Source organism: Sebastes fasciatus, chromosome 11 (assembly GCF_043250625.1).
Source record: "Sebastes fasciatus isolate fSebFas1 chromosome 11, fSebFas1.pri, whole genome shotgun sequence".
NCBI classification, from domain to species: domain Eukaryota; kingdom Metazoa; phylum Chordata; class Actinopteri; order Perciformes; family Sebastidae; genus Sebastes; species Sebastes fasciatus.
Window position 1 is genome coordinate 828,998 of NC_133805.1, and position 27,655 is coordinate 856,652.

Consider the following 27,655-nt stretch of genomic DNA (forward strand, 5'->3'; position numbering starts at 1 on the left):
AGGTCGTCTAATGGACGTTGCTGTTGCTGCTACTGCTGCTGTTGTTGCTCCTGTTGCTGCTGCTGTTACTGCTGCTGCTGCTGCTCCTGTTGCTGTTACTACTGCTGCTGCTGTTACTGCTGCTGCTCCTGTTGCTGCTGCTGTTACTACTGCTGCTCTTGTTGCTGCTGCTGTTACTACTGCTGCTGCTGTTACTGCTGCTGCTCCTGTTGCTGCTGCTGTTACTACTGCTGCTGCTGTTACTACTGCTGCTCCTGTTGCTGCTGCTGTTACTACTGCTGCTGCTGTTACTACTGCTGCTCCTGTTGCTGCTGCTGTTACTACTGCTGCTGCTGTTACTACTGCTGCTCCTGTTGCTGCTGCTGTTACTACTGCTGCTGCTGTTACTGCTGCTGCTCCTGTTGCTGCTGCTGTTACTACTGCTGCTCCTGTTGCTGCTGCTGTTACTACTGCTGCTGCTGTTACTACTGCTGCTGCTGTTACTGCTGCTGCTCCTGTTGCTGCTGCTGTTACTACTGCTGCTCCTGTTGCTGCTGCTGTTACTACTGCTGCTGCTGTTACTGCTGCTGTTACTACTGCTGCTGCTGTTACTACTGCTGCTGCTGTTACTGCTGCTGCTCCTGTTGCTGCTGCTGTTACTCCTGCTGCTGCTGTTACTACTGCTGCTGCTGCTGCTCCTGTTGCTGTTACTACTGCTGCTGCTGTTACTACTGCTGCTGATGCTCCTGTTGCTGCTGTTACTGCTGCTGCTGCTGTTACTCCTGCTGCTGTTACTGCTGCTGCTGTTGTTACTACTGCTGCTGCTGCTGTTACTGCTGTTGTTACTACTGCTGCTGCTGCTGTTACTACTACTGCTGCTGCTGTTGTTACTCCTGCTGCTGCTGCTGCTGCTGTTGTTACTACTGCTGCTGCTGCTGCTGCTGCTGCTCCTGCTCCTGCTCCTGCTGCTGCTGTTGTTACTACTGCTGCTGCTGTTACTGCTGCTGCTGCTGCTGGTGATGGTGATGACGGTGACGATGGCGATGATGACGATGATCACGGCTCCACGTAGAGTCGGGCCTGCTCCGTCAGACTCATCTGATCGTCTGTTTTTCCAAACATCACCAGCTGTAGCTCCCCGCTCAGCTGTCAACACAACATCAATAATCAATAATCAATCAACTGATATTAACCGTCATCGTCCGTCTCTCTACCCCAGGGGTCAGGGGTCAGTAACCTTTACTATCAAAGAGCCATTTTAGGCAAAGAAAAAATAAAATGTGTCTGGAGCCGCAAAACATTTGATCATTGTGATGAAGGTAACAGTTTATAGTCTAAATATATAGTATATCAGTCTAATGCAGTGAGGGCCAAAGAGACAATGTACTACGGAGTATTAGGGCCACATTCAGGGACAAAACATCTGAGATTTACACAATAAAGTATGGGTTGGTAAACATGAGCAAATGTGGGTAAACGTGAGTAAACGTGTGTAAATGTGGGTAAACGTGTGTAAACTTGGGTTAATGTGAGTAAACGTGGGTAAACGTGAGTAAATGTGGGCAAACGTGAGTAAACGTGTGTAAACGTGAGTAAACGTGAGTAAATGTGTGTAAACGTGTGTAAACGTGAGTAAATGTGGGTAAACGTGAGTAGACGTGGGTAAATGTGGGTAAACGTGAGTAAACGTGTGTAAATGTGGGTAAACGTGAGTAAACGTGAGTAAATGTGTGTAAACGTGTGTAAACATGAGTAAATGTGGGTAAACGTGTGTAAACGTGAGTAAATGTGGGTAAACGTGTGTAAACGTGAGTAAATGTGGGTAAACATGAGTAAACGTGTGTAAACGTGTGTAAACGTGAGTAAACGTGTGTAAACGTGAGTAAATGTGGGTAAACGTGAGTAAACGTGAGTAAATGTGGGTAAACGTGAGTAAACGTGTGTAAACGTGAGTAAATGTGGGCAAACGTGAGTAAACGTGAGTAAATGTGTGTAAACGTGAGTAAATGTGGGTAAACGTGTGTAAATGTGGGTAAACATGAGTAAACGTGTGTAAACGTGTGTAAACGTGAGTAAACGTGTGTAAACGTGAGTAAATGTGGGTAAACGTGAGTAAATGTGGGTAAACGTGAGTAAACGTGTGTAAACGTGAGTAAATGTGGGTAAACGTGAGTAAATGTGGGTAAACGTGAGTAAACGTGTGTAAACGTGTGTAAACGTGAGTAAACGTGTGTAAATGTGGGTAAACGTGGGCAAACGTGTGTAAACGTGAGTAGACGTGTGTAAATGTGGGTAAACGTGTGTAAATGTGGGTAAACGTGTGTAAATGTGGGTAAACGTGTGTAAACGTGAGTAAATGTGGGTAAACGTGGGTAAACGTGAGTAAACGTGTGTAAACGTGTGTAAACGTGAGTAAATGTGGGTAAACGTGTGTAAACGTGGGTAAACGTGTGTAAACGTGAGTAAACGTGTGTAAATGTGGGTAAACGTGTGTAAATGTGGGTAAACGTGTGTAAATGTGGGTAAACGTGAGTAGACGTGAGTAAATGTGGGTAAACGTGAGTAGACGTGGGTAAATGTGGGTAAACGTGAGTAAATGTGGGTAAACGTGAGTAGACGTGGGTAAATGTGGGTAAACGTGAGTAGATGTGGGTAAATGTGGGTAAACGTGAGTAAATGTGGGTAAACGTGTGTAAACGTGGGTAAACGTGTGTAAACGTGTGTAAATGTGGGTAAACGTGTGTAAACGTGGGTAAACGTGTGTAAACGTGTGTAAATGTGGGTAAACGTGTGTAAATGTGGGTAAACGTGTGTAAATGTGGGTAAACGTGAGTAGACGTGGGTAAATGTGGGTAAACGTGAGTAAACGTGGGTAAACGTGTGTAAACGTGAGTAAACGTGTGTAAATGTGGGTAAACGTGAGTAGACGTGGGTAAATGTGGGTAAACGTGAGTAGATGTGTGTAAATGTGTGTAAACGTGAGTAGACGTGTGTAAATGTGGGTAAACGTGAGTAGACGTGTGTAAATGTGGGTAAACGTGAGTAGACGTGGGTAAATGTGGGTAAACGTGTGTAAACGTGAGTAAATGTGGGTAAACGTGTGTAAACGTGGGTAAACGTGTGTAAACGTGAGTAAACGTGTGTAAATGTGGGTAAACGTGTGTAAATGTGGGTAAACGTGTGTAAACGTGGGTAAACGTGAGTAGACGTGGGTAAACGTGAGTAAACGTGTGTAAATGTGGGTAAACGTGTGTAAATGTGGGTAAACGTGGGTAAATGTGGGTAAACGTGAGTAGACGTGGGTAAATGTGGGTAAACGTGAGTAAATGTGGGTAAACGTGAGTAGACGTGGGTAAATGTGGGTAAACGTGAGTAAATGTGGGTAAACGTGTGTAAACGTGGGTAAACGTGTGTAAACGTGTGTAAATGTGGGTAAACGTGTGTAAACGTGGGTAAACGTGTGTAAATGTGGGTAAACGTGTGTAAATGTGGGTAAACGTGTGTAAATGTGGGTAAACGTGAGTAGACGTGGGTAAATGTGGGTAAACGTGAGTAAACGTGGGTAAACGTGTGTAAACGTGAGTAAACGTGTGTAAATGTGGGTAAACGTGGGCAAACGTGAGTAAACGTGGGTAAACGTGAGTAGATGTGTGTAAATGTGGGTAAATGTGTGTAAATGTGGGTAAATGTGGGTAAACGTGAGTAGACGTGTGTAAATGTGTGTAAACGTGAGTAGACGTGTGTAAATGTGGGTAAACGTGAGTAGACGTGGGTAAATGTGGGTAAACGTGTGTAAACGTGGGTAAACGTGTGTAAACGTGTGTAAATGTGGGTAAACGTGTGTAAACGTGGGTAAACGTGTGTAAACGTGTGTAAATGTGGGTAAACGTGTGTAAATGTGGGTAAACGTGTGTAAATGTGGGTAAACGTGAGTAGACGTGGGTAAATGTGGGTAAACGTGAGTAAACGTGGGTAAACTTGTGTAAACGTGAGTAAACGTGTGTAAATGTGGGTAAACGTGGGCAAACGTGAGTAAACGTGGGTAAACGTGAGTAGATGTGTGTAAATGTGGGTAAATGTGTGTAAATGTGGGTAAATGTGGGTAAACGTGAGTAGACGTGTGTAAACGTGGGCAAACGTGAGTAGACGTGGGTAAATGTGGGTAAACGTGAGTAGATGTGTGTAAATGTGTAAACGTGAGTAGACGTGTGTAAATGTGGGTAAGCGTGAGTAGACGTGTGTAAATGTGGGTAAACGTGAGTAGACGTGGGTAAATGTGGGTAAACGTGAGTAGACGTGGGTAAATGTGGGTAAACGTGTGTAAACGTGAGTAAACGTGAGTAAATGTGGGTAAACGTGTGTAAACGTGTGTAAACGTGAGTAAATGTGGGTAAACGTGTGTAAACGTGGGTAAACGTGTGTAAACGTGAGTAAACGTGTGTAAATGTGGGTAAACGTGTGTAAATGTGGGTAAACGTGTGTAAACGTGGGTAAACGTGAGTAGACGTGGGTAAATGTGGGTAAACGTGAGTAAATGTGGGTAAACGTGTGTAAACGTGGGTAAACGTGTGTAAACGTGAGTAAACGTGTGTAAATGTGGGTAAACGTGGGTAAATGTGGGTAAACGTGTGTAAATGTGGGCAAACGTGGGCAAACGTGAGTAAACGTGGGTAAACGTGAGTAGACGTGGGTAAATGTGGGTAAACGTGTGTAAACGTGGGTAAACGTGTGTAAACGTGAGTAAACGTGTGTAAATGTGGGTAAATGTGGGTAAATGTGGGTAAACGTGTGTAAATGTGGGCAAACGTGGGCAAACGTGAGTAAACGTGGGTAAACGTGAGTAGACGTGGGTAAACGTGGGCAAACGTGAGTAAACGTGGGTAAACGTGAGTAGACGTGGGTAAACGTGGGTAAACGTGAGTAAACGTGGGTAAACGTGAGTAGACGTGGGTAAACGTGGGTAAACGTGAGTAGACGTGTGTAAATGTGGGTAAACGTGAGTAGACGTGGGTAAATGTGGGTAAACGTGAGTAAACGTGGGTAAACGTGGGCAAACGTGAGTAAACGTGAGTAGATGTGTGTAAATGTGGGTAAACGTGTGTAAATGTGGGTAAATGTGGGTAAACGTGAGTAGACGTGTGTAAACGTGAGTAAACGTGGGTAAACGTGTGTAAACGTGAGTAAACGTGTGTAAACGTGGGTAAAAGTGGGCAAACGTGAGTAAACGTGGGTAAACGTGAGTAGATGTGTGTAAATGTGGGTAAACGTGTGTAAATGTGGGTAAACGTGAGTAGACGTGTGTAAACGTGAGTAAACGTGGGTAAACGTGTGTAAACGTGAGTAAACGTGTGTAAACGTGGGTAAACGTGTGTAAACGTGAGTAAACGTGTGTAAACGTGGGTAAACGTGGGCAAACGTGAGTAAACGTGGGTAAACGTGAGTAGACGTGGGTAAACGTGGGTAAACGTGAGTAGACGTGTGTAAATGTGGGTAAACGTGAGTAGACGTGGGTAAATGTGGGTAAACGTGTGTAAACGTGGGTAAACGTGGGCAAACGTGAGTAAACGTGGGTAAACGTGAGTAGACGTGGGTAAACGTGGGTAAACGTGAGTAGACGTGTGTAAATGTGGGTAAACGTGAGTAGACGTGTGTAAATGTGGGTAAACGTGAGTAGACGTGGGTAAATGTGGGTAAACGTGAGTAAACGTGGGTGAACGTGGGTGAACGTGGGCAAACGTGAGTAAACGTGAGTAGATGTGTGTAAATGTGGGTAAACGTGAGTAGACGTGTGTAAACGTGAGTAAACGTGGGTAAACGTGTGTAAACGTGAGTAAACGTGTGTAAACGTGGGTAAAAGTGAGTAAACGTGAGTAGATGTGTGTAAATGTGGGTAAACGTGTGTAAATGTGGGTAAATGTGGGTAAACGTGAGTAGACGTGTGTAAACGTGAGTAAACGTGGGTAAACGTGTGTAAACGTGAGTAAACGTGTGTAAACGTGGGTAAACGTGTGTAAACGTGAGTAAACGTGTGTAAACGTGGGTAAACGTGGGCAAACGTGAGTAAACGTGGGTAAACGTGAGTAGACGTGGGTAAATGTGGGTAAACGTGAGTAGACGTGGGTAAATGTGGGTAAACGTGAGTAGACGTGTGTAAATGTGGGTAAACGTGAGTAGACGTGGGTAAATGTGGGTAAACGTGAGTAGACGTGGGTAAATGTGGGTAAACGTGAGTAGACGTGTGTAAATGTGGGTAAACGTGAGTAGACGTGGGTAAACGTGGGTAAACGTGAGTAGACGTGGGTAAATGTGGGTAAACGTGTGTAAATGTGGGTAAACGTGAGTAGACGTGGGTAAATGTGGGTAAACGTGAGTAATGTGAGGTTGGTGCTGATAAAAAGCACTGAATAATAATTTTGTCATTTGCCACGTCATCCAGAGCGGACGAACAGAAATCAGAACTGGAAATAGAGACTGTAGGTCCGTCCTCACCTCAAAGGGGTTCAGTCTGTATGCAGGACATTCAGGAGAGTGCAGGTACCCGACTGGCTGCTGACACCACCACACCTCCATCTGTCCATCCAACGGGAAGCAGCCAAACTCCTCACAGCCCGGGACACAGCTGGACTCTCTCTGGACCTGTGAGACGGAGCTGGACTCTCTCTGGACCTCTGAAGGGGAGCTGGACTCTCTCTGGACCTGTGAGATGGAGCTGGACTCTCTCTGGACCTCTGAAGGAGAGCTGGATTTTCTCTGGACCTCTGAGGGGGAGCTGGACTCTCTCTGGACCTGTGAGGCGGAGCTGGACTCTCCCTGGACCTGTGAGACGGAGCTGGACTCTCCCTGGACCTCTGAGGGAGAGCTGGACTCTCTCTGGACCTGTGAGGCGAAGGTGGACTCTCTCTGGACCTCTGAGGGGGAGCTGGACTCTCTCTGGACCTGTGAGGCGGAGGTGGACTCTCTCTGGACCTCTGAGGGGGAGCTGGACTCTCTCTGGACCTGCAGAATGGAGCTGGACTCTCTCTGGACCTGCAGAATGGAGCTCAGCAGACTCTCTCCCTGGACCTGGAGGACAGAAGTCCAACATGTTGGATAACTCCAGACCCGTCCTGTTTACAGTGTTGTTTGAATAGAATAGTGACGTATGTTTATATTATATACACACTTGTATTATTTATATTTATATATAATATATATTCATAGATATGTCAGCCAAGACAGTCCAACAATGTCAAGAGCCTTCAGCATCTCAGGGTGAATCTCATCCAGCCCCGGTGCTTTGTCGTCGAGAGCTTTTTTTTTTTTTTTTTTTAAATTATTATTTTGGGGGCATTTTTTAAGCGTTTATTGATAGGACAGTGGATAGAGTCTTGGAAAGGGGGGGAGAGAGAGAGAGATGACATGCGGAAAGGTCCACAGGCCGGATTCGAACCCGGGTCCACCGCTGCCAGGACTGAGCCTTGGCCACACATGGGCGCCCGCTCTACCGACTGAGCTAGCCAGGCGCCCCGTCGAGAGCTTTTTGACAACCTCAGTGACCTCTGCCAAGGATATGGACAAGCCTTCCCCCGAGTCCTCAAACTCAATGGAGGACGTGTTGGTCGGGTTCAGGAGTTCCTTAAAGTGCTCTTTCCACCGTTAGATAATATCCCCAGTCCGGGTCTGCAGTTCTCATCCCCTGCTGAACACAGCCTGAGTCAAGCCCTGCTTTCTGTTTCTGGTCTTGGTTTGCCAGAACTTCCTTGAGGCAAACCAAAAGTCCTTCTCCGTGGTCTCCCCTAAACTCCTCCCACACCCGGGTTTTTGCTTTGACGACCGTCGCAGCTGCAGCCCTTCTAGTCAGCCGGTACCTGTCAGCTGTTTCCTAGACCCTCGGGCCAACCGAGCCCGAAGGGCCTCCTTCTTCAGCTTGACGGCCTCCTTCACCGCTGGCGTCCAACAGCTGATTCTTAGGTTGCTGCCACGACAGGTACTGATGACCTTCCGACCCCAACTCTTAGCAGCCACTTCCACAGTGGAGGCTTTGAACATGGCCCACTCAGATTCCTTGTCCCCAGCCTTCCCCGGGATGCACGAAAACTTCTTTGGTGCATAAGCACAAACAACAGTCAGAGACTTCCTTCTCAGAGACTCCCGGTCACATAGAAGTGACCCTCTCGTTCTCCGGGGAGCCCAACTACATCTAGTTGGAACTGCTCCACCTCCCGCAGCAGCTCCGGTTCCTTCCCCACCAGAAAGGTGACGTTCCGCATACCTAGAGCCAGTCTGTCATGCCGGGGATCAGCACGCCTAGATCCGTCCGGCCCACACTGCACCCGACCCCAATGTCTGTCCCTGTGGATGGTGGGCCCACAGGGTGGCGGCTCCATGTTGTTCGTCAGGCTGTGCCCGGCCGGGCTCCATGAGCCAAAGCTCGGGCTCCATGAGCCAAAGCTCGGCCACCAGACGCAACTCAATGCATGTAGACATGGACTGACAGCAGAACATAAAGAATTTTACAAGATTACGAGACAACTGGCGGGGAAGAACTGGACCAGCGGCCGACCAGTGAAGGACAAACAGGGTCAAGTCCAACAGCTGGACCGCTGGAACAGAACTCTCCACAGATAGAACCAGAGATCAACATGAAGTCAACCCACATCCTGAAGGTCAACGGTGGGACGATCTCAAAGGACCAAACAACAAGAGCCATCAAAGCAGCGGGAGATGACTACATTCCCCCCCGACAGTATGACTCACTGACCATCTCCTTAACAAGATATGGGACAAGGAAGCAATCCCAACTCATGGAAGACGGGCTTAATGGGCTCCAATCCTAAAAGAGGAAACCTCAGCGAGTGCAACAACTGGAGAGGCAGAATGCTGCTGTCCATTCCCAGAAAAGTTTGGGACAGGAAACAATCGGCCCTGGAAACGCAGCTCAGGAAGGATGAATCCAGCCAAGACTGCCACACTTTACGTTCATGTTATGGACAGTCTGGACAGGTCACCACGGTGTCCCCTCTAACACGACCCGGTCTGGTCCCAGTACACCACAGAGAAACATGTAGACTGTAGATGTGTGTCAGACCTCTGAGCTGCTGCTGGACTGTTGGCTGTCAGGATCCACGCTGGGCTCCTCCCACGTCAGGTTCATACTCCTGCTCGAACAAACTGACACCTGAACCACAGACAGAACAAACTGACACCTGAACCACGGACAGAACAAACTGACACCTGTAACACAGACAGAACAAACTGACACCTGAACCACGGACAGAACAACTGACACCTGAAACACAGACAGAACAAACTGACACCTGAACCACGGACAGAACAAACTGACACCTGAACCACGGACAGAACAAACTGACACCTGAACCACAGACAGAACAAACTGACACCTGAAACACAGACAGAACAAACTGACACCTGAAACACAGACAGAACAAACTGACACCTGAACCACGGACAGAACAAACTGACACCTGAAACACAGACAGAACAAACTGACACCTGAACCACAGACAGAACAAACTGACACCTGAACCACGGACAGAACAAACTGACACCTGAACCACGGACAGAACAAACTGACACCTGAAACACAGACAGAACAAACTAACACCTGAACCACAGACAGAACAAACTGACACCTTAAACACAGACAGAACAAACTAACACCTGAACCACAGACAGAACAAACTGACACCTTAAACACAGACAGAACAAACTGACACCTGAAACACAGACAGAACAAACTGACACCTTAAACACAGACAGAACAAACTGACACCTGAAACACAGACAGAACAAACTGACACCTGAAACACAGACAGAACAAACTAACACCTGAACCACAGACAGAACAAACTGACACCTTAAACACAGACAGAACAAACTGACACCTGAAACACAGACAGAACAAACTGACACCTGAAACACAGACAGAACAAACTGACACCTGAACCACAGACAGAACAAACTGACACCTGAACCACAGACAGAACAAACTGACACCTGAACCACAGACAGAACAAACTGACACCTGAACCACGGACAGAACAAACTGACACCTGAACCACAGACAGAACAAACTGACACCTGAACCACGGGCAGAACAAACTGACACCTGAACCACAGACAGAACAAACTGACACCTGAACCACGGACAGAACAAACTGACACCTGAACCACGGACAGAACAAACTGACACCTGAAACACAGACAGAACAAACTGACACCTGAACCACAGACAGAACAAACTGACACCTGAACCACGGACAGAACAAACTGACACCTGAACCACAGACAGAACAAACTGACACCTGAACCACGGACAGAACAAACTGACACCTGAACCACAGACAGAACAAACTGACACCTGAAACACAGACAGAACAAACTGACACCTGAACCACAGACAGAACAAACTGACACCTGAACCACAGACAGAACAAACTGACACCTGAACCACGGACAGAACAAACTGACACCTGAACCACAGACAGAACAAACTGACACCTGAAACACAGACAGAACAAACTGACACCTGAACCACAGACAGAACAAACTGACACCTGAACCACAGACAGAACAAACTGACACCTGAACCACGGACAGAACAAACTGACACCTGAACCACAGACAGAACAAACTGACACCTGAAACACAGACAGAACAAACTGACACCTGAAACACAGACAGAACAAACTAACACCTGAACCACAGACAGAACAAACTGACACCTTAAACACAGACAGAACAAACTGACACCTGAAACACAGACAGAACAAACTGACACCTGAACCACAGACAGAACAAACTGACACCTTAAACACAGACAGAACAAACTGACACCTGAAACACAGACAGAACAAACTGACACCTGAACCACAGACAGAACAAACTGACACCTGAACCACAGACAGAACAAACTGACACCTTAAACACAGACAGAACAAACTGACACCTGAACCACGGACAGAACAAACTGACACCTGAACCACGGACAGAACAAACTGACACCTGAACCACGGACAGAACAAACTGACACCTGAACCACGGACAGAACAAACTGACACCTGAACCACGGACAGACCAAACTGACACCTGAACCACGGACAGAACAAACGTCTCTGAGATCTAAATGGGAGGATCAGAGCTTGTGGTCCATGTCCTCTCACCTCGTCCTGACTCTGGTTGCTGTTGATCTTCAGTGGTGTTGGTGTTTGAGGAGCCGACATCCACAACGCTCTCATCCTCTCTCTGGTCTCCGAGCGCGTCCTGAACATACCAGGTAACACATTTAAAACAGATCAACGATCTATCCACAGTGTAATGTGTGACCTCTGACCCCCCTGACCTACTGGCTGATGTGGTTGTAGCTGCAGTGCAGAAGGGAGTGGTCCTGGTTGGTGTTGGCAGAGTGTTTGAAGGAACAGACGGGGGTGGAGGTGAGAGCTGGACATTGTAACTTCAGTTCCTCCACACCACACAGGCTGAATAGCTGAAGACACACAGAGAGACATCAGATGGACATTTCAGCAAGACAGACAGCAGCAGCGTCTCCAGCGTCCAGGTGTCTTCACCTCAGAGGGGGAGAAGGTCAGAGCCCCCACCGTGCTGCTTCTGGTCCAGGAGGAGGTGGAGTCAATGAAGGAAGCTGCAACCTCACTGTTCATCAGCTGCTCCTTCACACCTGCAACCTTCACACAACAAGCAGGATAACGGGGTAAGACACATTATGAACAATTATGGAAATAAGGAACATTTCCAGGGTTGACTGCCATAGAGAGAAAAACATTTTGACCAGTACGGCTCACACCATGACAAAACAACTTCTCATGTTGGTGATGTTGGCCAATTCACTGACACATTAACTACGTTTGAAGCACCAATGAAATGTTTAGGTTGATGTACTACCCCCCCTCCAATGAATCGCCACCTTAACGTGGTGGAGGGCATTGTGTGGCCCAGTGACCCTGGGAGCTGTGGTGTCGAGGGGGCATATGCTCCTGGTAGGGTCTTCCAAGGCAAAGTGGTTCCAGGGGAGGGGCCTGAACAAGACCGATTCACACATCCTTTATAAGTGTATAGCTGACAGGTACCAACTGACCAGAAGGACTGCAGCTGCGGCGCTCGTCAAAGCAAAAACCCGGGTGTGGGAGGAGTTTTGGGAGACCACGGAGAAGGACTTTTGATTGGCCTCAAGGAAGTTCTGGCAAACTGTTAGATGACTCAGAAAGGAAAAGCAGGGCTTGACTCAGTGGAACTCCTGAACCCGACCAACACATCCTCCGTAGAGGGGGCAGAGTTTGAAGACCCGGGGGAAGGCTTGTCCATATCCTTGGCAGAGGTCTCTGAGGTAGTCAAAAAGCTCCTCGGCGGCAAGGCACCGGGGTGGAGGAGGTTCACCTTGAGATGATGAAGGCTCTGGAAATTGTTGGACTATCTTGGCTGACACGCCTCTTCAGTGTTGCATGTAGATCGGGGACAGTACCTGTGGAACGGCAGACCGGGGTGGTGGTTCCCATTTTTAAAAAGGGGGACCAGAGGGTGTGCTCCAACTACTGGGGTATCGCACTGCTCTGCCTTCCCGGGAAAGTTCATTCTAGAGTGCTGGAAAGAAGACTCCGACCGATTGTCGAACCTCGGTTCCAGGAGGAACAATGCGGAGTCCGTCCTGGCCGTGGAACAGTGGACCTTAGAGAGAGGCTGAGGAGCTCAGACATCCGGAGGGAGCTCGGAGTAGAGCCGCTGCTCCTTCACCTCTAAAGGGACCAGCTGAGGTGGTTCAACATCGGATCAGGATCCTCCTGGACGCCTCTCTTTGGAGGTTTTCCGGGCACGCCCAACTGGTAAGAGGCCCCGGGGTAGACCCAGAACACTCTGGAGAGATTATATATCTGGTCTGGTCTGGGAACGCCTCGGGGTCCCCCAGGAAGAGTTGGACACTTGCTGGGGAGAGGGAGCTGCTGCCCCCCCACGACCCGGCCCCGGATAAGAGGAAGAGAATGGATGGATGGAGTTCCTACCTTTAGCAGACATGCAACAGAGTCGTGATGTCACATCGAACAGTTGTGACTAGAATGTTAAGACTGTTTCAAACAACGAGCCGCTGAGAAAAACTGTAAAAGAAAGATTTAAACTTGAAACCAGTTTTTAGTGTGCAGGTTAAAACATCTTTAGTCTTACATAACTGCTGCTCAGATCGATGACTGACGGGTCGGTGTCCTCTCTGTACAGACAGGTGGTGACATCCTCTGTGTTCTGTGATGAAGTCAGGTTAGATCAGGTTAGACATGATACATCATATTTAGAGTGTATGTTTGAAGTAGATAATATTATATATTATATTATATTATATATTATATTATATAGGGAAACATGTAGCAGGTTAGGCTTGAGAGACAATGCCGAGGGTTTTAACAACCCAAACACAGCTGCATTCCAAAATAAAAGCCTCAGCTGATGTACCGCCTCCATCAGCTCCGCGGGCCCCGTCACCTCGCACACGCTCAGTGAGGAGCCGTAACCCGAGGATGCGGGGACACAGACGGAGCACAGGTGGACGTGGTTTCTACGGCGCTCGCACAGGCTCTGATCGGCGGAGGAGCAGCTGGACTCGTCCTTCACACTGGACAGACTGTCTGCCTGCTGGAGGAGAGACTATCATTAGTATCATCACTGTGGGTGGAGGATGGGTGGAGTATGGGTGGATGATGGGTGGAGGATGGGTGGTGTATGGATGGATGATGGGTGAAGGATGGGTGGAGGATAGATGGATGATGGGTGGAGGATGAGGACCTTGGTGGAGATGTTGGCTGTCCTGGGGGGGCCGCAGGTCCTGGATGCTGGTCTGGTGGAGGAGGAGGAGCTGGAGGAGTTAGAGGAGGTGTTGGAGGAATGGTGGAGGTGGAGGAGCTGCAGGTATCCCTCCTTCTCCACCTTCCTCTTCAGGGTGGAGTTCCAGTGGTTTTTGATGGAGTTGTCTGTCCTGAGAGGAGATGAAGTATCATAACAGCTGATGAGAGACGGCTCACCCCCGGTTCATCAAAGTCTGTCCCAAAAGATGAGAAGATAACATGGTCTCCCCTCCGGGGCCACCCTGAGGACACCTGCTGACAGGAGGACACCTGCTGACAGGAGAACACCTGCTGACAGGAGAACACCTGCTGACAGGAGGACACCTGCTGACAGGAGAACACCTGCTGACAGGAGAACACCTGCTGACAGGAGGACACCTGCTGACAGGAGAACACCTGCTGACAGGAGAACACCTGCTGACAGGAGAACACCTGCTGACAGGAGGTCACCTGCAGACAGGAGGACACCTGCAGACAGGAGGACACCTGCTGACAGGAGGACACCTGCTGACAGGAGAACACCTGCTGACAGGAGGTCACCTGCAGACAGGAGGTCACCTGCAGACAGGAGGACACCTGCTGACAGGAGAACACCTGCTGACAGGAGGTCACCTGCAGACAGGAGGACACCTGCTGACAGGAGGACACCTGCAGACAGGAGGACACCTGCTGACAGGAGGACACCTGCTGACAGGAGGACACCTGCAGACAGGAGGAGACCTGCAGACAGGAGGACACCTGCAGACAGGAAGACACCTGCAGACAGGAGGACACCTGCTGACAGGAGGACACCTGCAGACAGGAGGTCACCTGCAGACAGGAGGACACCTGCAGACAGGAGGACACCTGCTGACAGGAGGACACCTGCTGACAGGAGGACACCTGCAGACAGGAGGAGACCTGCAGACAGGAGGACACCTGCAGACAGGAAGACACCTGCAGACAGGAGGACACCTGCTGACAGGAGGACACCTGCAGACAGGAGGTCACCTGCAGACAGGAGGACACCTGCAGACAGGAGGACACCTGCTGGCGGTCTACGTACCTGCCAGGCAGCAGCTTGGAGATGTCGGCCCAGCGGTTTCCCAGCAGCCTGTGGGCCTGACAGATGACGCGGTCCTCCTCCAGCGTCCAGCCGCTCTTCTTCACCGTCGGGTTCAGGTGGTTGTGCCAGCGCTCGCGGCATTGCTTCCCGTTACGAGTGTGCAGGTGTTTGGCGATGAGCGACCAGCGCTTCACGCCGTACTTCTGAACCAGGTCAATGACCTATACAGGAAGTGACATCACAACATACTATTATTAGTTTATACGTCCAACAAGTCCAGAATCACGTCCAACAAGTCCCGAATCACGTCCAACAAGTCCCGAGTCACGTCCAACAAGTCCTGAGTCACGTCCAACAAATGCAGAGTCACATCTAACAAGTCCGGAGTCACGTCCAACAAATGCAGAGTCACGTACAACAAGTCCAGAATCACATCCAACAAGTCCCGAATCACGTCCAACAAATGCAGAGTCACGTACAACAAGTCCAGAATCACGTCCAACAAGTCCCGAATCACGTCCAACAAATGCAGAGTCACGTACAACAAGTCCAGAATCACGTCCAACAAATGCAGAGTCACATCTAACAAGTCCCGAATCACGTCCAACAAATGCAGAGTCACGTACAACAAGTCCAGAATCACATCCAACAAGTCCCGAATCACGTCCAACAAATGCAGAGTCACGTACAACAAGTCCAGAATCACGTCCAACAAATGCCGAGTCACGTACAACAAGTCCCGAATCACGTCCAACAAATGCAGAGTCACGTACAACAAGTCCAGAATCACATCCAACAAGTCCCGAATCACGTCCAACAAGTCCCGAGTCACGTCCAACAAGTGTTGAGTCACGTCCAACAAGTCCCGAGTCACGTCCAACAAGTGTTGAGTCACCTCCAACAAGTCCAGAGTCACGTCCAACAAGTCCCGAGTCACGTCCAACAAGTCCCGAGTCATGTTCAACAAGTCTCGAGTCATGTTCAACAAGTGTTGAGTCACCTCCAACAAGTCCAGAGTCACGTCCAACAGGTCCAGAGTCATGTCCAACAAGTCCAACAAGCCAACAAGTCTGAGCTGCCGACTGCTATGTCAGATGCAGTTTTCTAAGGTAGTTATAGTATCGTAGTACTATAGGATAGCAGTATAGTGTAGTAGTAAGTATGGGGGACAGTGTTTACCCTCTCATCCTCCTCCCGAGTCCAAGGACCTTTGACCAGCTCTGGATTCTTTATCTGCTGCCACCTCCGCTGACACTCCACATCTGACCTTTGACCCTGAGACACAGCAGAGACAGGTAGGACCTTCTACACAATGAGCTTCACTTTAAAGGTGCTAAATCCCAGACTGGGAGCAGGTCTACTGATGTGTTGAACCTGGTCAGGTCTCTGGTCTCACACACACACACAAACACACACACACACACACACACACAACATAAATAAATAACTACTCACTTTGAAATGCAGAGAAACTGAAGACCAGTTGTGTGATCCAAACTCCTTCACCAGTCTGTGTAGCTTCTCATCCTGAGGAGGAAGATCACCTTCATCATCATCATCATCATCATCATCATCATCATCATCATCATCATCACTATCACTATCACTATCATCATCTTCACCATCACCATCACCATCACCATCATCATCAGACTGTCCAGTGACGGTAAACATCCTGAGAAGAACCAGGAGCAGCTGCATAGCCTGGCACCGATCCATCCACTCCATTCACAAAACAAGCATTTTAACAGTTGTCTGCTTGTCGTCATGGTAACAGACCGGACAATGCGTGAATTCAGACTTTTTACTGATCAGCATCACGATGTAGTTATTTCAGCATCATTTGATCTGTTTATTGATATTAAATCACAGCTCAATCTGTTTATTTTAGGTTCAATTCAATTTATTTATTGTATAGCGTCAAAATCACAACAGAAGTTATCTCAAGACGCTTTATATATAGAGCAGGTCTATGACCATACACCATAGTTTAGAGACCCAACAGTATCCACCAAGCGCACTGAGGTTCATACCTCAGTAGAGACGTGTGGCTGCTAGATACACTAGGTGTGATGAAACTGTATGTGAATACAGATCGGCCGATAATCGGTCGATCCCTAGAACACAGTTTAAGGTGTGAACAGATAAACATGAGTGTAAAGCTCTGAGGGGAGCTGCAGATACAGCTGATCAATCCCTACCAGAGACACCAACACACTGTCACTTCATACATATCTGTGTCCACCTGCAGTAAAAGCCTGTTTGACTGTGAAGGACCTGGACACACAGGACATACTTGACACACAGTCTCTGAGTTAGCCCTGAATGCTAACATGATGAGCATTACCTCGTCTTTTGTCCATCCAGGCTTCTGTAGAGTCACTCTGGAAAATCGTCCTTTACCTCCCAAACAGCTGGAGCGACTCTTCGTACTGAGACAGGAGACAACAGTCAATCAATCAATTAATTAATTAAAATGAATGATCTATGTGTGAGCCAATCAGAGGGATTTATATACGACTACATGAAGCCCAAATACTGACTCTGATATTGTGACAGGTATTAAAGGTGTGTGACAGGTGTTACAGATGTGTGACAGGTGTGTGACAGGTATTACAGGTGTGTGACAGGTGTGTGACAGGTATTACAGGTGTGTGACAGGTGTTACAGGTGTGTGACAGGTATTACAGGTGTGTGACAGGTGTGTGACAGCTATTACAGGTGTGTGACAGGTGTTACAGGTGTGTGACAGCTATTACAGGTGTGTGACAGGTGTGTGACAGGTACGGTGTGTAAATCAGCTCTCACCAGGACCTGCGGCTTCTGTTGCTCATCACTGCTGCTCATATGAACTGCGACACTGAAACACAGAGTTCAGGTGTTAGATGACAGCTGGTCAGACAGACAGACATCACTGTTACCTGTGTGATCCCATTTTATCACTATTTCTTTTAACATTTCAGACTAAACTATGACTCCATTAATTAGTTGCAGCAATACTGACTAACTACGAAGTGTTTCCATGCTGTTCACCTCATTGATATCACACAGGTATATGCTGTTAGCAGTTAGCTGTTAGCTCCCATTCATCTCCATATAAAATCACTCATATTGAAAATAATGTAACTTTGTCCCAGAATGAAAACAGAAGGTTTAGTCTCCCATCCCAGCTCAACACTAGCTCAGTGCTAACCGTTGGTTAGCCGTTATTGGCCGTTATTAACCGTTACTAGCCGTTATTAGCCGTTGGTTAGCCGTTGGTTAGCCGTTATTAGCCGTTGGTTAGCCGTTACTAGCCGTTATTAGCCGTTGGTTAGCCGTTATTAGCCGTTGGTTAGCCGTTACTAGCCGTTACTAGCCGTTATTAGCCGTTGGTTAGCCGTTACTAGCCGTTATTAGCCGTTGGTTAGCCGTTGGTTAGCCGTTGGTTAGCCGTTATTAGCCGTTATTAGCCGTTATTAGCCGTTGGTTAGCCGTTGGTTAGCCGTTATTAGCCGTTATTAGCCGTTGGTTAGCCGTTATTAGCCGTTGGTTAGCCGTTGGTTAGCCGTTGGTTAGCCGTTATTAGCCGTTGGTTAGCCGTTGGTTAGCCGTTATTAGCCGTTGGTTAGCCGTTACTAGCCGTTATTAGCCGTTATTAGCCGTTGGTTAGCCGTTATTAGCCGTTGGTTAGCCGTTACTAGCCGTTACTAGCCGTTATTAGCCGTTGGTTAGCCGTTACTAGCCGTTATTAGCCGTTGGTTAGCCGTTGGTTAGCCGTTATTAGCCGTTATTAGCCGTTATTAGCCGTTGGTTAGCCGTTGGTTAGCCGTTATTAGCCGTTATTAGCCGTTGGTTAGCCGTTATTAGCCGTTATTAGCCGTTGGTTAGCGGGTCCAGAGAGCCGTTGGTGGTTAAATGAGAGAAATTGAGATCAAACCGACACTTTATCCGGTAAAAGTCTGTAGTCTGTGTCCCGGTATGTTACCGGTATGTTACCGGCTCTATATCCGCTGATTCGGTGTGAACCGGCAGAGATCGGTAGATCGGTAGATTTACCGGCGACGGTTGGAGGAGGAACGGCTCGAGACGGTCCAATCAGAGCTCGAGCTCTCTGACACGAGAACACACAGACTCTCCTCTGATTGGACAGCCCGCTGCTGACGTCACTATTTATTTATATATATATATATATATATATATATATATATATATATATATGTATATATATATATACATATATATATATATATATTATTTTATATATATATGTATATATATATATATATATATATATATGTCATTCATTCATTATTTTATTAATTAGTTAATTAACTAATTAATTAATTGATTAAATACTATTTATTATTAATGTATCTATTTATTTATTTATCAATCTATTTATTTATTTATTCATGTATTTATTTATCTATATATTCATTTATTTATTTATCTATCTATTTATTATTAATTTATCTATTTATTTATCTATCAATCTATTTATTTATTTATCTATTTATTTATTTATTTATTTAATCATGTATTTATTTATCTATATATTCATTTATTTATTTATCTATCTATTTATTATTCATTTATCTATTTATTTATTTATTTATTTATCAATCTATTTATTTATTTATATATTTATTTATTTATTTATCTATCCATCTTTTTATTTATTTATTCATGTATTCATTTATATTAATTGATTAATAAAATAAGTCACCTTATACCTAATACTAATACCTTTTTTTAAATAAATGAAAACCCTTAAAATGAAACACAAATTAAATACATTTTCCGTTCATATTGTCTATTTCTGTGCTTGTAAATTATAAGATTCGTTATATTGTATATGCCATTATTATTATATAAGTTAAATAAAATCCAGTGTCTCAAAGTACAGAGGGGAAAGAATAAAATACTTAACAGATAAAACCACAGAGCAAATACAGCATATTAGAATCAAACAGGTAACATTAATAAAAGGCTTTTTATGAAGATGTCATTTAAAGTTCTTCTTAAAATCAACTGTCAAACCGACTGCTAACCAGAGAGGCTGATGTGAGCTCAGTCATACACTGTCAATAACTCCTAATATCCTGCTGCTCTTATAGATTAGAATTCTTACAGTCTTTAATGCACATTTTTCTGTAAAATGTACATATCACCTGTCACTTTATGTCCATATTGTAATATGTCCATACCTATCACTGTAAATATAAGTCCTACTCACTGTACATATAGACATATAGACATATATACATGTACATCCTGTACATAATCATCCAGTCCATGTATATACATCCAGTATTTATTTCTTTGTACTATTTGTATTGTTTACAACTCCCAAACACTTGACTTGTATACAGACATTTGATTTTTATGTTATATTTATTTGTATTATTGTATTCTTTTATTCTGTTATTTCTGTTCGGTGTATGTACATTGAGAGAGCTGTATAGAACTCAGAGTCAAATTCCTTATATGGATAAACTGTAGGCCTACTTGATTAAATAAACCTGATAAATATACTTTGATAGTTAATTACAAGTTCTACAAACTGAATGTGTGCGATTCTACATAAATTGTTGATTTCTGACCAAAGAGTGATTTTCCTTTGTTTTATTAAAATAATTTTAAAGGTAAAATTATTCAGAAATTCATGAGAAAAAAAAGGGAAAGTTTTGAGGAGATAAACTTCTTCTCCTAAAGATTTGTCGCGCGATGTCTATTATTTATTTATTTGTTTATCCTTTGTAGTAGCCTATTTTTTTTCTTTTAATAATTTTATTTTAGAAAATATAAGTACAAATGTAAGTACATTAACAGTATACACACAGAAAAACTGTTCATGCCAGGGGCACAAAAAATAAAGTAAAATAAATAACAGTTAAAAAAAAACATTCATCTATATAAAGAAAACGTAATAACAGTTCAAAATAAATTGTCATCGGTCCATAATAAATGTATCAAACACATAATTAGTTTGAATTGCCTTCTTATTCTTTCTTGGTGTCCACATCTCGGAGGACATGAAGTGGTCTCGGCATGTGGACACACTGGTGAAGACATCCCAGCAGCGCCTTTACAACCTAAGAAGGCTGAAGAAATTCGGTTTGTCCTCACCTGTACTGAGGAACTTCTACAGGTGCACTATTGAGAGCATCATGACCGGCTGCATCATCACCTGGTATGGCAAACGCTCCGAGCAGGATCGACGGCGGCTTCAGAGAGTGGTGCGGTCGGCCCAGCGGCTCACAGGTGGTGTGCTGCCTAACTTGGAGGACATATACACCAAGAGATGTGTAACCAAGGCAAACAAGATCATTGCTGATCCCAGTCACTCGAGCCATGGCCTCTTCATCAGGAAGCAGTCCAAGAGGAACATCAGCATCAGAGCTAAAACCAACCGCTTCAGAAACAGCTTCTATCCCCAGGCCATCCGGATGCTGAGCTGAGTCTCACAACTGACCCTGACCCACTAGAGCCCTGTCTCTGTCTCTGTCTCTGTCTCTATCCATTCATCCATTCATCCATTCGTAACCACCTCCTCACCCTTGGTTACACTGCACTTATTGCACCACACACTTACGGGTGTGCGGGTGGGTGTGTATATTCTCTGTGTATATTCTTTGTTATTTATTTTATAATTGTCTCATATTTATCGAACGATTTGCTATTGTTGCTGTTATATTTATATGTTTATAAGGATGATTGTATTTAATTCATTATTGTTATTCAATTGATTGAGAGATCGATCGATTGTCTATTATACAAGGCTGAGAGAGTAACAAACAGGAACAAAGAATCTCACTGCCATCTCAATGTGTATGTGATCAATAAACTAAACTTGAACTTGAACTTAATGTTTCTATTCGTGGCTCGATATTGTCCCAGTTCTTGGCTGCAGCCTGCAGCAGCGCTGTCACTGTCCGAATGGTAAAACTCAAATTCCCAGAATCCTTTTGCGCGGTGACGCTTGCTCCCGCCCGTTGTGAAAATCTCCCGGCATGCTTTACTGCAGGCCGAGAAGAAGAAGCGTCATGATGGAGTCCGCTGGAGGCTGAAGATTCAAACGGCTTCAGTTCAGCTCGATCACCGGAGAGACCTCCAGACCTGCATGCTCCTGCAGAGGGAGACCTGACGGAGGAGTGTAGCCGGTTAGACTCAGCTCGATAGACCGACCCGCACTCTGCAGCGGAGACACACGGTGAGTTCTTCAGCCTAGCACCGGTCCGCCATTTAACCCGTTTCACCAGAACACACCACCACACCACCACCGGGCCGCTACCGAACACACCACCACACCACCACCGGGCCGCTACCGAACACACCACACACTGCGAGCTGCAGCTCTCACAGCGCGTGAAGTCCTCTGTGGTGTGTTTAGAAGATGAGCTAGCTGCTAACGGAGCTAGCGGTTAGCCTGTTAGCACAGCTAGTCGCACGAGCTAACGGTGTTAGCAACAACATCCTGGAGTCACAACACGCTATGATTCAAACCAGCGAGCTGAGAGACACAGAGAAGGACACACAGAGAGAGAGAGACACAGAGAGACCGAGAGGGACACAGAGAGAGACAGAGAGACAGAGAGACAGAGAAGGACACAGAGAGACAGAGAGACAGAGAGACCGAGAGGGACTCAGAGAGAGACAGAGAGACAGAGAAGGACACAGAGAGACAGAGAGACAGAGAAGGACACAGAGAGACAGAGAGACAGAGAGACCGAGAGGGACTCAGAGAGAGACAGAGAGACAGAGAAGGACACAGAGAGACAGAGAGACAGAGAGACCGAGAGGGACTCAGAGAGACAGAGAAGGACACACAGAGAGACCGAGAGGGACACAGAGAGAGACAGAGAGACAGAGAGACAGAGAAGGACACAGAGAGACAGAGAGGGAGAGAGACCGAGGCATAGAGAGAGACAGAGAAGGACAGACAGGGAAACAAAAAAGAGAGAGAGAGAGAGAGAGAGACAGAGTCACACATCTTCACCGTGTGTGTGTGAGTGTACAGTGCGTTAGCTCGCTGTTAGCCACCTGCTCAGCTAGCCGCGGTGGATCAGTCAAACCTCGTGTTGCACAGTTTGGTTCCGGTACTGTTGTTTCCCTGAGAACTCACCATATCAGCCTCAGGAACTTCACACCTCGAACTGTAGTTTCAGGTACTTGTGTTTTACTTGAGTATTTTCATGTTCTGCTACTTTATATTTCTCCTCTACTATACCTCAAAGGTAACTATAGTACTTTATACTCTACTACATCTCAAAGGTAACTATAGTACTTTATACTCTACTATACCTCAAAGGTTACTATAGTACTTTATACTCTACTACATCTCAAAGGTAACTATAGTACTTTATACTCTACTATACCTCAAAGGTAACTATAGTACTTTATACTCTACTACATCTCAAAGGTAACTATAGTACTTTATACTCTACTATACCTCAAAGGTAACTATAGTACTTTATACTCTACTACATCTCAAAGGTAACTATAGTACTTTATACTCTACTACATCTCAAAGGTAACTATAGTACTTTATACTCTACTATACCTCAAAGGTAACTATAGTACTTTATACTCTACTCTACCTCAAAGGTAACTATAGTACTTTATACTCTACTATACCTCAAAGGTAACTATAGTACTTTATACTCTACTATACCTCAAAGGTTACTATAGTACTTTATACTCTACTACATCTCAAAGGTAACTATAGTACTTTATACTCTACTATACCTCAAAGGTAACTATAGTACTTTATACTCTACTACATCTCAAAGGTAACTATAGTACTTTATACTCTACTATACCTCAAAGGTAACTATAGTACTTTATACTCTACTATACCTCAAAGGTAACTATAGTACTTTATACTCTACTACATCTCAAAGGTAACTATAGTACTTTATACTCTACTATACCTCAAAGGTAACTATAGTACTTTATACTCTACTCTACCTCAAAGGTAACTATAGTACTTTATACTCTACTATACCTCAAAGGTAACTATAGTACTTTATACTCTACTATACCTCAAAGGTAACTATAGTACTTTATACTCTACTATACCTCAAAGGTTACTATAGTACTTTATACTCTACTATACCTCAAAGGTAACTATAGTACTTTATACTCTACTATACCTCAAAGGTAACTATAGTACTTTATACTCTACTACATCTCAAAGGTAACTATAGTACTTTATACTCTACTATACCTCAAAGGTAACTATAGTACTTTATACTCTACTATACCTCAAAGGTAACTATAGTACTTTATACTCTACTACATCTCAAAGGTAACTATAGTACTTTATACTCTACTATACCTCAAAGGTAACTATAGTACTTTATACTCTACTACATCTCAAAGGTAACTATAGTACTTTATACTCTACTACATCTCAAAGGTAACTATAGTACTTTATACTCTACTACATCTCAAAGGTAACTATAGTACTTTATACTCTACTACATCTCAAAGGTAACTATAGTACTTTATACTCTACTATACCTCAAAGGTAACTATAGTACTTTATACTCTACTATACCTCAAAGGTAACTATAGTACTTTATACTCTACTACATCTCAAAGGTAACTATAGTACTTTATACTCTACTATACCTCAAAGGTAACTATAGTACTTTATACTCTACTCTACCTCAAAGGTAACTATAGTACTTTATACTCTACTATACCTCAAAGGTAACTATAGTACTTTATACTCTACTATACCTCAAAGGTAACTATAGTACTTTATACTCTACTATACCTCAAAGGTTACTATAGTACTTTATACTCTACTATACCTCAAAGGTAACTATAGTACTTTATACTCTACTATACCTCAAAGGTAACTATAGTACTTTATACTCTACTATACCTCAAAGGTAACTATAGTACTTTATACTCTACTACATCTCAAAGGTAACTATAGTACTTTATACTCTACTATACCTCAAAGGTAACTATAGTACTTTATACTCTACTATACCTCAAAGGTAACTATAGTACTTTATACTCTACTACATCTCAAAGGTAACTATAGTACTTTATACTCTACTATACCTCAAAGGTAACTATAGTACTTTATACTCTACTACATCTCAAAGGTAACTATAGTACTTTATACTCTACTACATCTCAAAGGTAACTATAGTACTTTATACTCTACTACATCTCAAAGGTAACTATAGTACTTTATACTCTACTATACCTCAAAGGTAACTATAGTACTTTATACTCTACTACATCTCAAAGGTAACTATAGTACTTTATACTCTACTACATCTCAAAGGTAACTATAGTACTTTATACTCTACTACATCTCAAAGGTAACTATAGTACTTTATACTCTACTATACCTCAAAGGTAACTATAGTACTTTATACTCTACTACACCTCAAAGGTTACTATAGTACTTTATACTCTACTATACCTCAAAGGTAACTATAGTACTTTATACTCTACTATACCTCAAAGGTAACTATAGTACTTTATACTCTACTATACCTCAAAGGTAACTATAGTACTTTATACTCTACTACATCTCAAAGGTAACTATAGTACTTTATACTCTACTATACCTCAAAGGTAACTATAGTACTTTATACTCTACTATACCTCAAAGGTAACTATAGTACTTTATACTCTACTACATCTCAAAGGTAACTATAGTACTTTATACTCTACTATACCTCAAAGGTAACTATAGTACTTTATACTCTACTACATCTCAAAGGTAACTATAGTACTTTATACTCTACTACATCTCAAAGGTAACTATAGTACTTTATACTCTACTACATCTCAAAGGTAACTATAGTACTTTATACTCTACTATACCTCAAAGGTAACTATAGTACTTTATACTCTACTATACCTCAAAGGTAACTATAGTACTTTATACTCTACTACATCTCAAAGGTAACTATAGTACTTTATACTCTACTATACCTCAAAGGTAACTATAGTACTTTATACTCTACTATATCTCAAAGGTAACTATAGTACTTTATACTCTACTATACCTCAAAGGTAACTATAGTACTTTATACTCTACTACATCTCAAAGGTAACTATAGTACTTTATACTCTACTATACCTCAAAGGTAACTATAGTACTTTATACTCTACTATACCTCAAAGGTAACTATAGTACTTTATACTCTACTATACCTCAAAGGTAACTATAGTACTTTATACTCTACTACATCTCAAAGGTAACTATAGTACTTTATACTCTACTATACCTCAAAGGTAACTATAGTACTTTATACTCTACTATACCTCAAAGGTAACTATAGTACTTTATACTCTACTACATCTCAAAGGTAACTATAGTACTTTATACTCTACTATACCTCAAAGGTAACTATAGTACTTTATACTCTACTACATCTCAAAGGTAACTATAGTACTTTATACTCTACTACATCTCAGAGGTAACTATAGTACTTTATACTCTACTATACCTCAAAGGTAACTATAGTACTTTATACTCTACTATACCTCAAAGGTAACTATAGTACTTTATACTCTACTATACCTCAAAGGTAACTATAGTACTTTATACTCTACTATACCTCAAAGGTAACTATAGTACTTTATACTCTACTATACCTCAAAGGTAACTATAGTACTTTATACTCTACTATACCTCAAAGGTAACTATAGTACTTTATACTCTACTATACCTCAAAGGTAACTATAGTACTTTATACTCTACTATACCTCAAAGGTTACTATAGTACTTTATACTCTACTATACCTCAAAGGTAACTATAGTACTTTATACTCTACTATACCTCAAAGGTAACTATAGTACTTTATACTCTACTATACCTCAAAGGTAACTATAGTACTTTATACTCTACTACATCTCAAAGGTAACTATAGTACTTTATACTCTACTATACCTCAAAGGTTACTATAGTACTTTATACTCTACTATACCTCAAAGGTAACTATAGTACTTTATACTCTACTATACCTCAAAGGTAACTATAGTACTTTATACTCTACTATACCTCAAAGGTAACTATAGTACTTTATACTCTACTATACCTCAAAGGTAACTATAGTACTTTATACTCTACTATACCTCAAAGGTAACTATAGTACTTTATACTCTACTATACCTCAAAGGTAACTATAGTACTTTATACTCTACTATACCTCAAAGGTAACTATAGTACTTTATACTCTACTATACCTCAAAGGTAACTATAGTACTTTATACTCTACTACATCTCAAAGGTAACTATAGTACTTTATACTCTACTACATCTCAAAGGTAACTATAGTACTTTATACTCTACTATACCTCAAAGGTAACTATAGTACTTTATACTCTACTATACCTCAAAGGTAACTATAGTACTTTATACTCTACTATACCTCAAAGGTAACTATAGTACTTTATACTCTACTATATCTCAAAGGTAACTATAGTACTTTATACTCTACTATACCTCAAAGGTAACTATAGTACTTTATACTCTACTACATCTCAAAGGTAACTATAGTACTTTATACTCTACTATACCTCAAAGGTAACTATAGTACTTTATACTCTACTACATCTCAAAGGTAACTATAGTACTTTATACTCTACTACATCTCAAAGGTAACTATAGTACTTTATACTCTACTATACCTCAAAGGTAACTATAGTACTTTATACTCTACTATACCTCAAAGGTAACTAGTACATCTCAGAGGTAAATATAGTACTTTATACTCTACTAGTAGAGGTAAATATAGTACTTTATACTCTACTAGTAGAGGTAAA

General features: G+C 43.6%; 2 protein-coding genes across 13 annotated transcripts in view; one reads left to right on the forward strand and one right to left on the reverse strand.

Moving 5' to 3' along the window:
- Positions 1–695: 695 nt before the first annotated feature.
- On the reverse strand, positions 696–18,982 carry LOC141776336 (uncharacterized). 11 transcript variants are annotated; one of them, XM_074649825.1, is made up of 16 exons: positions 17,902–18,031; positions 17,677–17,728; positions 17,216–17,300; positions 16,324–16,395; positions 16,048–16,170; positions 14,869–15,089; positions 13,765–13,954; positions 13,435–13,614; positions 13,153–13,227; positions 11,547–11,663; positions 11,325–11,464; positions 11,142–11,241; positions 9,047–9,136; positions 7,006–7,041; positions 6,469–6,915; positions 696–1,125 (listed from the first exon to the last, which is right to left on the reverse strand). In XM_074649825.1, the coding sequence occupies exons 2-16, from the start codon at positions 17,700–17,702 to the stop codon at positions 1,036–1,038; spliced, it is 1,992 nt and encodes a 663-aa protein (XP_074505926.1). In that variant the 5' UTR covers positions 17,703–17,728; positions 17,902–18,031; the 3' UTR covers positions 696–1,035. The 11 variants fall into 11 exon arrangements, with proteins under 11 accessions (XP_074505926.1, XP_074505922.1, XP_074505919.1 ...); XM_074649821.1 differs by having other exon boundaries at positions 6,469–6,975; XM_074649818.1 differs by lacking the exon at positions 17,902–18,031 and adding an exon at positions 18,907–18,982 and having other exon boundaries at positions 6,469–7,041.
- A 2,886-nt stretch (positions 18,983–21,868) lies between these two features.
- wdr33 (WD repeat domain 33) overlaps positions 21,869–27,655 on the forward strand; it is a 34,219-nt gene continuing 28,432 nt past the window's right edge. Inside the window, exon 1 of one of the 2 annotated variants that reach the window (XR_012595748.1) lies at positions 21,869–22,063. The gene's annotated coding sequence lies outside the window, so the exon portion shown is untranslated. The remainder of the gene's footprint in view (positions 22,064–27,655) is intronic. The other variant, XM_074649829.1, reaches the window with a different exon arrangement.

What these genes read in the sequence shown, in the direction of transcription:
- LOC141776336 (XM_074649818.1), bottom strand. Translation starts at nt 17,702, where the DNA reads ATGAGCAACAGAAGCCGCAGGTCCTG. An exon ending in CCGCGGAGCTGATGGAGGCG is followed by an intron (nt 13,228 to 13,434) that starts GTACATCAGCTG and finishes ACTTCATCACAG; the next exon opens with AACACAGAGGATGTCACCAC. An exon ending in ACAGACTGAACCCCTTTGAG is followed by an intron (nt 1,126 to 6,468) that starts GTGAGGACGGAC and finishes TTGTGTTGACAG; the next exon opens with CTGAGCGGGGAGCTACAGCT.